General features: G+C 41.6%; 1 protein-coding gene across 5 annotated transcripts in view; it reads right to left on the bottom strand.

Annotated features, from left to right (window-relative positions):
* Positions 1-13,373, bottom strand: part of PHKB (phosphorylase kinase regulatory subunit beta) — a 379,505-nt gene that overhangs the window by 179,743 nt on the left and 186,389 nt on the right. For all 5 annotated transcript variants that reach the window (XM_033940814.1, XM_033940811.1, XM_033940816.1 and 2 more), the window contains one exon: positions 10,874-10,937. In XM_033940814.1, the coding sequence (XP_033796705.1) occupies positions 10,874-10,937 (64 nt within the window). The remainder of the gene's footprint in view (positions 1-10,873; positions 10,938-13,373) is intronic.

The raw sequence follows: 13,373 nt of genomic DNA, 5'->3' as shown, positions 1-13,373 counted from the left end.
AGGGCTAGCCTGAAAACCCAATTGGCCTGGTGTTCCTCCAGGACAGGGTTGGGAACCACTGACTTATAGGATGCAACTCCAAAGGGAAGTGGGCAAGTGTGTGAGAATATCCATCCTGCTGTCCTTGGAGAACAACTTCTGCAGGTAACTGTCTGCCAAGAATAAGCAAGCTATGGGGTTCTCACCAATGAGAATTTCTAGCTCCCCAGGCTTTTAGAACAAAAAAAAGAGAAGCAGCAGGGCTATAACAGAGGTTCTGTAAGTACCCTCATGTTTTAGGTTTTTTTTTAATGTGCTAGACAGTTGGCTTTCCCCAACAGATAAGTTCCAGTCCATAGGACAACACATCTTGACTACTTTATGACACCTGAGGTATGACCCAGTTCCTCCTTGTTTATTGACACAGTACACAAACATAATTGTCTGTCTGGAACAGAATAACTTTGTGAGCCAACCAATATCTTTTTCATTTTATTGCAATTTATAGTCCTCTTTTATCCAAAGCAAATTAACATACATCTGAAAGCCTTCAGCATAGTGCAAATCATTCTTGTCTCTAGATTTATCTGATGAATTTTCTACTTAACAGACTACAGACCATGGGTGTGGAGCCTATCTACATGAGTTCCCCAGGTTGGGTGTACTTGTTATCTATGCCTTCTGAATTAGAGGAATTTGAAAGGGCATACCCCTGGCCAAATTGGCATGACCTAACCATCATGACAGGGACTACGTGAGAGGACTGTGATAGATTATCACATCTTTCAGGCTCATCTGGCCTGACCATTGGGAAGAAATGAGCTTGCCTCAAATTGAACTATACAGTGGGGATTACATGGACAGTCGAAGCCATGTGGCTAACATTCTCAACATCTGTCAAGCTAACACCTGCTGACTTTGGCACACTTCTGCAAATGCTGAAGTCAGAGAAATGTGCAGAAGAAATATGCAAGCCGGAGTTATGTCTAGCAAGACACCTATGAACTCCAATATTTGAGCTGGGTTGAGCTAGGATTTGGGATCATTCATGACAAACCCTACTGTAGTAGCTCAAGCCAAACAGTCATGCACATTAATTCCTTTGCCCCTTCCACTGATGTTCTCTTGACCAACCAATTATCTAAGTAGCGAAACACATGTACTATCAGTCTGCGTGGAGATGCTTGATGACTGCTAAGCACTTTGGCAGTAATTCTCAAAAGATCACATAAAATTGGGTGCCCAGAAAGCTTACTCTAAGTCTGTATTTACACACCTAACTTTACTTACACTAGCCAGATGGCTGATGTAAATGCTCGCACCTAACTGAAGAGAGTTAAGTGCACAAATGCATTCTATAACTTGTGCATGCAACTGCCAGACATGCCCCTCCCAGGTGCACGCCCCTTTGTAGTTGCTTGCACTAACAATTCATAGAATACCAACTGGGGATAGTTACATGTGTAACTGCTAATTAATGCCAATGAACATAATTTATAGATGACTAGTATTTTAGCCCGTTACATTAACGGGTGCTAGTAAAGCCTCCTTCCCTCACATGTTCCCTTCCATAGTTTGTTCCACTCCCACCCTCCAAAGCCAGCTTGCCTGCCTGCCATCCCCCTGTGCAGTAGAACTCCCCCCTCCCCCCTCCCCCGCCAGCAGCACCTCTTCCCTGCTCCCCCTATCCAGCAGCACCTCTTACCTATTCCCCTGGTCCCTCTTCCCTGCTCCCCGGTCCAGCAGCACCTCTTCCCTGCTGCCTCTCACTGCCTTCCACAGTTTGTCCCTCCCGCACCCTCCGAAGCCAACCTCCTGCTAGGCATCCCCCTGTGCAGTAGAACACTCTCCCCCCCCCTCCCCCGCCACTATCTCCGCAGTGCAGCCGACCCCATTGACCCTCTCACTGCAAAACAGAGTGCCAGATGGGCTAGTGCTGGGACGGATCCAGTCTTACCAGTACGTAATTTGCATTAATATAGTCGGTGCTGGAGTCACTTCCTATATATTGAAGCCTCACCCTGTAATGATCGTCTGAAAGGAGAAGGGAGAGGTGATTGAGAAAGGTGCAAATGGAGGGGCTGTGAAGAGGAGGAAGAGACGTGGGGTGTACTCACAGGGCAGGACATTGGTGTGTCTGTTTTTGGTCCTGTTCACTGGCTGCTCCGCTGCTGTCCTTGATTGGGTTGTGCCTATCCCCTCCCACCGCGAGACAACCGTTAAACCTCCGGCTCCAGCAGCGGCCGCATCACATTAAAGACGCTGCTTCGCGGCCTTCCCACGCTCTGATTTTTTCTGCCACATGCAAAATATCTGCCCCATAAAAAAATGAATAAAAAAGACAGGCAGGCCTTTCAAAAAGCCTGCAGACCTGACGGTAACTCAGTTACTGACAGGTCTGCAGCAGTTGGGTTTGCCAATAATAAAACCTGACTCAAAATAGCCAAGCAATTGTTAGTGAATCAATTGCTTGGCTATTTTGTATGGGGTTTTACTAATTTGCATGGGACGATCGGGATCGGATCGCTACAGGCGTTAGTGAATAGAAGGGAAATCTGGTCATAAAGGGCTCACAAACTGATCGGTTTGCTTAATGAATCTAGCCCTAAGAGTTTGGTGCTGCACTCTTAGGACACCTAGCGATGCCTAAGTGGAGGTGCCATCCAAAACCTAGGGATGCCTAACGACATCTATGTTAAACAGTAGGAGTAGTTATGGGTGGAGAATAGGCATGGTTGAGTTAGGTGTCATTAGGCATCCAACTTAAGCCCACTAAATTAGACAAGTGAAAAGCAGGCCTAATAGAGCAGTGCCTATGTCTAGTTAAGCCTGAATCTGCTTAGGTGCTGCTAGGTGAGATTCTATAAATGGCACAGGTTTTTTTGATTGACAACTGCACCAAATAGCGCCTACAATGTAGGCACTATTTGGTGCCATTTATAGAATCTGACCATTGGGGTGTTCTGGTTGCCAAATCTCAGCCAAAAAACCAAGTTCCCAGGCAATAGCAGGAGGTGGGAAGACAAGTGCATTTGCACTGTAATGCTTCCAAAAGCTTCCAGGAAGTAGGCTGGAGAGCAGTCCTATGCGGGTTCCATTAGATCAGGCCTGCACAACTCTGGGCCTCGAGGGCCGAATCCAGTCAGGTTTTCGGGATTTCTCCAATGAATATGCATTGAAAGCAGTATATGCAAATAGATCTCATGCATATTCATTGAGGAAATCCTGAAAACCTGGCCAGGGCCGAAGTTGTGCAGGCCTGCATTAGATGAAGTCACTTCGTCATTGAGAATATCCATCCTACTTGCCTTTGGAGAAACCTAATCCACTCTTTTTAGGACTGAGATTTGCTGACTCAAATTCTGCAAATCCTAATCCAAGTCTAACTAAATTAAAATTAAAAAAAATGAAATCAAGAACGTAAATGAATCATAACTGACCTAAAATATGCATAATTAATGCTGCAGAAATATAAAGCAACATGGTGGACTTGGGATTTCATGAAACCATCAAAACGTTGAATTAAAATGTAAAATAACTTTGTATTCATCAGTTTACTAGCTTAAAATTGTTCCAGCATAAGGAGTGGAATCTAATATTTCTACATGACAAGAATGAGTTGTTTTAAATGCTAATTTGCATGCTAAACCGTTATAAATAAAATGTTGTGCAAGTCAAGTGTACAGATGCAGGGCAATATGTTATTAGCTGAGTTAACAAGAAATAAAACCCCTTTTAATTGAAACTATAAACTTAGAAGGCAGGTATGTGTCAGATAAATGCATTGTCTAAATTGTACGTGAATTAAATAATTAAAACAAAGTACTGCTAAAGCTCTTTTTTGTTATATAGATTATATACCCCATGGCTTTTCTAATTTGCTATTAATGTGTGACCAAGGCAAGCATATTTTCCTCTGAAACACAAAGATCTTGTTTGCAATTCCAGATCCAAGTCAATGTCCTTATACATGAGGATTAGATTCAGATTCTGGAAGTTTTATTGCTCTAACAATTTCTATATCAGCTAATCAAAAAGATTAAAAAATAAAGAATATGTAATCGTATTACTATTGAGCAGGGATTATCTCTTACTTGTTAATGAAAAATGTTGTATACATCTAGCAGCTGGGCTTGATGGACCATTGGTCTGACCCAGTAAGGCTATTCTTATGTTCTTATATTCTTACAGAAATTAATAATAGTATGATTGCAAAATACAGAAAAAAAAAATAACTAGGACAATTACAAGAGTGTTTCCTACTAAAGCTTTTATGGGGAGGCTTATTTTCTGTCAGTCTCAGAAATGTGTATCTATTAAAGCTGAGTATTTTTCTCAGTACCAGAAGAAACAAATTTCTATTTTTATTTTTCTGGTGTCAAACTGCATGCAGAATCTACCTTGGTGAAATTTCTATTTCAGTTTTAAATTCTGTTTCTAACTTATGTTTTCTTTTTAACATTGCTTTTATTTTACATTTGCTAGTTTGTCTGTTTCACATGTATGAACAAGATGAAGTATTCTGTAAGCAAAATAGCAAACAAAAAAACAAGGAAACAAAACCACATGAGAGACAATCTAGAAGCTAGTTGGGGTGGAACCGTACACATCAACCAGGGATAAATATAACTTTCATATAGATATTTTTAATGTAAAAATTAAGGTCCCTGTTGAAATATTCTAAATAGAGGATAAAATGTCCAGATAATCTGCATATACCAGGCATTTGATTTGAATGGCGTTTTTTAAATCAATCCTGAAATTCAGACGCTTCCAGTAATGTGGAAAGACCACTGAATTATTTATTTTAAAATTTTATATACCGCCTAAACTCTAAGGGGTTTCCCAGTATAAAACATTCATAAAATTACAGCAGATGCTAAATGTGTGGGTACAGAATGACACGGGGAAAAAATTTGTCCCCATGACCAGCGTCCCCGTCACCTCCCCGTCCCCGTGACCACTGTCCCTATCCCGTCCCATCCTTGTAACCACTGTCTCCGCAGCATCCATACAAGCCTCAGTACTGCAATATTTTGCTTATTCCTTCCTTATAAATCAAAGTTCTGGCTGCTGAACTAGAGAAAGAGATGTTCAGCTGGCAGACCTTTATTTATAAATTTTTATCAACACAACTAATATACTACTTTATCCTAAAGTAAAAAGAAATTTTTTTTCTACCTTTGTTGTCTGGTTTCTGCTTTTTTCATCTTCTCCTCATTCAATTCCTTCCATCCACTGTCTGCTTTCTCGTTGCGTCTTCCATTTGCTCTCCTTTCCATCTCCTCCCCCCCCCCATTGGTCTGGCACCCATCTTCTTCCCTCCGCTCCCTACATAGTCTGGCATCTCTGTCTTCTTCCCTTCTAGCGTCTTCTCCCCACTCTCTGTTCCCCATTTCCCTTCAGCATCTTCTCCCCACTCTCTCTTCCCCATTTCCCTTCAGCGTCTGTTCCTTTCCATCACCAGCCTTCCTCTCTCCACTCCTCTTCAAAGTCTGTTCCTTTCCACTGCCCTTCAGCACCCCTCGCGCGGTCCGAGCATCCTCTTCCCCTTTACCTTCGTGGCACATTTAATTTGTTCAAGCCACCAGAGCCTACCTGAAGTCGCGTGCATCTACTGGTGGAAGCTTCTTCTCGCAGATGCACATGACTTCAGGCAGGCTCTGGCTGCTTGAGCAAATTAAACATGCCACACAGGTAAGGGGGAGGGAGGGAGATAGATGTGGCTGGTAGGTAGGAAAGAGGGAGGTGACCGCACACGTTCCCTCCCTTAACTGCAGAGACAAGGCCACGGGGTGGTGGATGGCCTTGTCCCCGTACCCGCAGTGAGCACTTTTTCCCCCCCACCATTTCGGCGGGTTACTGGCGGCTAGCCGTGGGTAACAGCCACCATGTCATTCTCTAGGTGTGGGTCTGAGACTTGTGACCAAGCAGGCTCCGTGCCTGCCTGTGGTCCCTGTAATTTTCTTTACGTCCACCAGGGGAGCCCAAGAGAGCCAGCAGCAAGAGCAAGCTCAGGCAGGTTAGGGAGTGGCTTCCCACATGAAAAGCCAGTAGATCTCTCTAGGCTGTTAGAGAGGTTAGGGAAGAGGAAGAAGCCTCTTTCCCTTGAAGAGGTTTCCAGCTCCAAGCAGGGTAAATGGCTCTGACCCCATGGAAATAGAGGAGGCTGGCTCCTCTATGGACTTTGCAGCAACTTCTCCAGTGGAACAGATGGAATTAGAAGAGGAGGAGTTAAGAATATAAGAACATAAAAATAGCCTTACTGGGTCAGACCAATGGTCCATCAAGCCCAGAAGCCCGTTCTCACGGTGACCGATCCAGGTCACTAGTACCAGGCCAAAACCCAAGGTGTAGCAATATTCCATGCTACCAATACAGGGCAAGCAGAGGCTTCCCCCATGTCTTTCTCAATAACATTGACTTTTCCTCCAGGAACTTGTCCAAACCTTTCTTAAAACCAGCTACGCTATCTGCTTTTACCACATCCTCTGGCAACACGTTCCAGAGCTTAACTATTCTCTGAGTTAAAAAAAAATTTCCTCCTATTGGTTTTAAAAGTATTTCCGTGTAACTTCATTGAGTGTCCCCCAGTCTTTGTAATTTTTGACGGAGTGAAAAATCAATCCACTTGTACCCATTCTACTTCACTCAGGATTTTGTAGACTTCAATCATATCTCCCCTCAGCCATCTCTTTTCCAAGTTGAAGTGCCCTAACCATTTTAGTCTTTCCTCATACAAGAGGAATTCCATCCCCTTTAGTATCTTGGTTGCTCTTCTTTGAACCTTTTCTAGTGTCACTATGTCTTTCTTGAGATAAGGAGACCAGAATTGAACGCAATACTCCAAATGAGGTCACACCATGGAGTGATACAGGAACATTATGACATTTTTAGTCTTTTAACCATCCCTTTTTAATAATTCCCAGGAACCAGAAGTAATGGACATAAGTGTAGTTACTAAGCACTGCTGGGGACACTGCTGTGAGTAGAAATGCTGAGTTTTGTGACACTGGTTGAAGTAACTATGTTTTTGCTGCACTTGTTTTACCTTTGGTAACATTTTTCTTTTTGTCACTGTGCTGGATTGATTGTGAGGACAGAATCCAGTTCCCTCGGTTTGAAAACCCTAATTGTTTTAGACTTTGTATGGAGTGGGGCACTGGCATGTGTCCTGAAGAAAAGAACTGGGGTTTTTGTTTTTTTTTAATAATTTGTGCACTGCCTGCAAAGGTTGCTGTTTTTGCCTTGCAGTCAGAAGCTGCCTTGAAGTTAAGAAGCTGAGTCTTGCCTGAAAGAGGGAGAGGTTTGCCACAATCAGGGTGGGCATTTTGGAGCTGACTGAGCTACAAGGTAAAAGCAAACCTAAGGCAATCCTCCCAGTCCCAGCACTGTTTTCCTTTAGGTGGAGGCTTCTGTGTATAAGTTGGTTTTGAAGTATTTGAACTGCTAAAGCTTGTAAAATACTTACCTGAAACCTGCAGGAAGCAGGCTGTGTGAAAAGAACTTTGAAAAACAAAACCAAAAACTGTTTGTTAAAGAAACACAGGTTTTCTGTTTGCTGAGGAAATCCTGAAAGCTGCTCAGGTTTTCCCAGGGTGTTTGTTTTGCTGCACTGGAGTGCATTGAGGTGCTCTGGCACATCCTGAATATTAAAATTATTTTGCAACTTGCTGGAAGTGAGCATTCTGTAGTTTTTGCTTCTTTTTTCTTTAAAATCTGCAGGGCTATCTCCTTTCTGAGAACCACGCCTAGGTCAGTTGTTGCTGTGGCCACCAGAGTGCTTTTGATCTGTTCCTTGGAACCTCGGTGGCTAAACTCATGTTTTAATTCCCACTCCTGTTTGAACTGCCTGAAAAGTAACAAAATTTACAATATGAGCAGATATTTTCCCTTTAGCTCATATTTTTTTTGTTGGACCCATGCATGTAGGACAGCCTGTGTTCAATCCCTAGCATTCCAGTGTCCTGTAGCACTTTAAAATTTAATGGTTTTTCAGCAATTTCCTAAAATTTCTTATCATCTATTTCAGAAAACCTATTTAGTACCATCCCAGTTCATAGCTGGAACACTCTGCATCAAATTATGTTGGAAGCAGGATATTATTTGTTCTGAAAACTATCAATATCAACAGTAATTTCTAACTATGGGAGCCCATTAAGAGGCCTCTTATAGCTGTCTATCACAAAACCCAGATATTGTATGGGATAATATTTCCCTTGCTTTTTATTTATTCATTGTTGGTTTCAAAATCTCTTTTCAGAGCTAGCAGTAAAGGTAATGTGCAAACAATTGCGTTGCCTTGTTTCAATCTGGCACACCACCATGTTGTCGCCAAATCTCTGGAGACACAACCAACTGCTATGATGTAGCCCTGCTTCCTTGCATTAGTTATCCTGATTTTCAACTTTTGCACATAGTTTTCAGGAAAAAGAATTTGTGAATAGTTTTAAATAAACAAATGAAATTGTGATGTACCGCTTTTCTTTTTGTTAAACAGCTAAATGAAATCATATGTAGACAAACAAAAAAAGCTAGAAAATACTAGATAAAAGAACTACAATTATCTATAACCGTATAACACTTATTTTTTTCATGCTGTAAATGACTGATGGCATATTTATTTAATTAGTTTTCTATCCCGTCCTCCCTAAAGAGCTCAGAACGGGTTATTATTTAGGAAGTAATTTTATAAAGAGCCACTTAGCGTTAGGCAGCAAAATGTGCATAAATGGTGATATTTTATACACATAAATAAGCACTTACATATGTAAATTACATCTTGTAAAGTAATTGACCACTTTAAAGGAAAGGTATGCACTTTCTTTACATAGCATATATTTTTACTGTGGGCATTCACATGGACAGAGCTTGGGGAAAGTATGAGTTATATGTACATGTATAAATGATAAAATACTATAATTTACAAATGTTCTTGCTTAATGTAGGAGTGATTATTTACAGTAGCTATAGGGCTTGTTTAAGTGATCATATGTAACATTACATTTGTCAACAATGAATGCCTGCTATCATATATGGATGACATTCTCCTTCTCATTCCCATTACAATCAACAAGATGTGTCAGGAAAAATTGCAGATAACATTGACAAGAGACAATCATGGGCCAAAATTAACAAACTCAAACTGAACGTAACCAAAATCAAAATCCTCTGGTTTCACACTCCCCAACAAACAGCCCCCAATAGCATTGTCCTACCCATCTGGAGATAAAATAGGCATAGAAGAATACTGGATGTTATACTGGATTCCACACTATCCGTCGAACCACAATTCTCTTAAGAAAAAAAACTTCTTTTCCATGAGACAGCTAAGACTCATAAGACCCTACCTCCACAAGCAACACTTTGCCATACTTATACAAATGCTAATTCTGTCACAGCTTGATTATTGCAACTCACTTTACGCAGGCATCAAAACAATACTAACCCGCAAACTACAACTAGTTCAAAACACAGCAATTAGATTTCTTTTCAAACTAAAAAATATGACCCAATCTCCACCCTTCTCAAATAGTTACATTAGCTATACATCACAACTTGAATAAACTTCAAAACCTCCTGTATAATTTTCCACATTTTAAATGAAAACTCCCCCATGCCACTCAAACATATTCCCTTACTCCTGCGGTCTCAAACTCAGACCCTTTGCAGGGCCACATTTTGGATTTGTAGGTACGTGGAGGGCCGCAGAAAAAATAGTTAATGTCTTATTAAAGAAATGGCAACTTTGCATGAGGTAAAACTCATTATAGTTTATAAATCTTTCCTTAATTGCTTCTGATCATTTCAGCTATACACAGCTGAAAGCAGTGCAACATGCAGAAAGTAAAGTTTAGATAGTTTTTCACTTTCTGTATGTTGCACTGCTTTTAGCTGTGTATAGCTGAAATTATCAAGAGTTTTACCTCATGCAAAATTGTGATTTAGATTCTAATCTAAAGTATCAACTGCAAGAGAAAAGATTTTGGTGTAGTCCTCCAGGCTTTTTTGTAAAGGGGAGAATCAATATCTCACTTGTGCCTGGAAAACTTGTGCCTTAAGTATCCGGTGGTCGCATCCACAACCGCCTTCAGCTCTCATGTCCTTCAGCATTGGACATAACCGCCATCTTACATCAAGCAGTCACCACCAGAAAAGGTGCCGAATTCTGTGAGAGTTCACGAGATTATGTACACACGCCTCCAATTGTTACCTTATGTTCTGGAACATTGTCCGCCTCACTGTTGTAACCTCATGGAAGCGCTTTCCTGTGTCTGTACACAATTGTCTTCTCCACTCCACCTCACAATCGCGTACAGATGCAGGAAAGCGTTTGCATGAGGTTACAGCAGTGAGGCGGACAATGGTCCAGAACAATGGTAACATATCGAGGGCCTCAAAATAGTACCTGGCGGGCCACATGTGGCCCCTGGGCCGTGAGTTTGAGACCACTGCCTTACTCTATCTTTCTCAACTGCTCCTTCCATAGCATGTTCTCTTTTACAGAGACGCGCTAAGTGTTTTAGCGTGGATTTAGGGCATGCTAAATCAACGCATGCGCTAACCGCTAACGCGTCCATAGGATAACATGCACGCGTAAGCGTTTAGTGCATGCTAAAAAGCTTAGAACACCTTTGTGAAACAGGGGGTAAGTTTGTTAAGTCATTCTTTTAAAGAGAGTGCTTGCATCTTTTTTTACAGATTCTATAATGGAAGATAACTATGCCACACATTTGCCCAAAAAACTTAGAGCACTACATTTAATACCTGTAACTTGCACATTCAAACTCCTGTTTAATCAGTGCTGTACACAATCTCTTTTTCACAATCTTTAGCACAACTCACTTGCAGAAGACCTATAACTCATAAAAAGGAAAACAAAGATTTAAAGTACCTGATTGCCAAACAAGTTGAATCCGTTAACTGCTTCAAGGGCAGCTTTAGCTAAACCAACAGAGCTAAAAAGAAAAGAAAAAAAAAAGTCATTCCTGTAATAACACAAGAAAAATCTGTATTTCAAATTTCAATCACACACAGCAGCTCCTCTCAGTTAATATTTTGCTAAACTTGAATATTTATCTGAGGTGTATGCATGTCATCTGCTGGGATTTTCATTTCCAGTTCATTATTTATGTCATTTATTTTTACTAGTTTTCCAGCAAGATGCTCCACATGAGAAAAAAACATCTTAAAAGTAAGAACATGCAGGACTGCTGCTATTTGTTTACATAAACTAACATAAAAATTTATTTATGAATCGTTATACCTGTCAGCTCAAAACAATATACAAAAACAAAAAACTGACCATTATCAGCGAAATTAAACTAAACTAAACTAAACCTTAAGTTTATATACCGCATCATCTCCACAGAAGTGGAGCTCGGCATGGTTTACAGGAATTAATAAAGAAAGGAACTCCAATGGAAAGAAGAAGGGCTTGGTAAAAAGGAAGGAAAGAGGGGACTTAGTATAATGGAGAGGGAGGGAGTAGTTACATAAGATTAAAATTACATAAGATTCAAATTATAAAAACAATTCAATCATTTAACAAACAATCTGGTTTTTAATAACCTTCTAATGTGCATATAAGAAGTAGAATTAACAAGCAGGGAGTGAAATTCAGGATCTCAAAGAGCTGTTTGGTAAGCAAGCTGCCTGCTAACATATCTTTTGTGTGAGCAACCTTTCACTGAAGGAAAAGCAAAGAAAAAAGGACTTTGTAATTCACGTGCTGAAGATATAAACAAAAATGCATCATCTAAATATTTTAGCAATAAGACTAAACTAAACTAAACCTTAAGTTTATATACCGCATCATCTCCACGGATGTGGAGCTCGGCACGGTTTACAAGAACTTTTATATAGAAGAGAAGAGTAAGGGGGGATAGAATTACATTTTAGTGAAAAGCCAGGTTTTCAGTTGCTTGCGGAATAATTGGAGGGAGCCCAGGTTCCGCAGCGGGGTAGTAAGGTCGTTCTAAAGACCTGTGATTCTGAAGAGAAGGGATTTTCCCAGTTTGCCTGCATAGCGAATACCGTGTAGAGAGGGGAAGGATAGTTTATACCTTTGGGTGGGTCTGGTAGAGTCAGGACTCGAGGAGTTATAAGATAGTGGGATTAAGGGAGGAAGGGTGCCGTGAATGATCTTAAAAGCCAGGCAGGAGCATTTGAAATGGATTCTGGAAGCCAGTGAAGTTTGGCTAGGAGTGGGGAGACATGGTCAGACTTGCGTTTTGCAAAGATCAACTTGGCTGCAGTATTCTGGATTAGCTGGAGTCTTTGAAGACTTTTTTTTTGATAGGCTTAAATAGATGGCATTGCAGTAGTCTAGTTTGGAGAGGATGATGGATTGGACAAGGACAGCGAAATGTTGTTGGCGAAAATAGGATCTTACTTTCCTCAGCATGTGGAGGCTGAAAAAGCATGATTTAGCCAAGGAGTTGAGGTTGTCATTGAAGGAGAGAGAAGAATCGATAATGATGCCAAGGATCTTGCTTGAGAACTCAAGCAGCAGTGCAGCACCTGAGGGTAGTGTGAAGAGGGTGGGCAGGTGTTCTAATTTTGGGCCGAGCCAGAGTAATTTTGTTTATGATTCATTCAATTTCATCTGTACCGAGAAGAACATTTAAAGACATTTAATAAAAAAAAAAAATCTGCCAAATTTAAAAAATACTAATCCCTCTACTGAAAGGCAAGCATTATATGTTCGTAATCTTTGAAAAATTTTTGAGAGCCTGCTATGTACCAATTGAGATATGCATTTTGAAAAGAAAAGAAAAAAATCTCCCGAGGCAGGCCACCTACATTGTAGGCACCTCTGGGAATCTATGGCGATGCGTAAGCCTGCCTAAGCTAGGCGTGGGCTTGCCTTGGCCCGGAAGTAGCCTTAGGCAGGCCTAGGAGAAAGTACGCGCCTTCCTAGGCCCACGGTAGATGCGTACAATGTAGCACTGGAAGCAAATGTGGCTGCTGAGCTTATCGTGGCAAGGGATCTCCCTACTGTGAAAAGCTAAACAGCCGCGGCTGCGGTCGCCCGTCCCCCCCTTACATCACCGGTAAGAGGGATGCCCAGTCCCTCCTGCTGGAACCCCCCTATTCCCCCATACATAGCAGGCAGGAGGGATGCCCAGTCCCTCCTGCCGGAACTCCCCAACCCCCCCATACATCGCTGGTAGGAGGGAAGCCCAATCCCTCCTGCTGGAACCCCCCCGAACATTGCAGCCACCCCTGCCCACCCCCATCTGGACTCACCGCCAGAAGCTCCCTACCTTAAATCATTGACCGGCTGGAAGCATTCTTCCGCTTCCAGCCAGCTGGCCTGCCATCTCGCGAATGGCGAGCCTGCCCATTCCCAGTGCATCATGGGATATATCTCGTGCATCGTATATATATAT

The sequence above is a fragment of the Geotrypetes seraphini genome, chromosome 4 (genome assembly GCF_902459505.1).
Source record: "Geotrypetes seraphini chromosome 4, aGeoSer1.1, whole genome shotgun sequence".
Taxonomy (NCBI): domain Eukaryota; kingdom Metazoa; phylum Chordata; class Amphibia; order Gymnophiona; family Dermophiidae; genus Geotrypetes; species Geotrypetes seraphini.
Note: the sequence above shows the minus strand (reverse complement) of the source record. Positions and strands in the feature narration are given on the sequence as shown.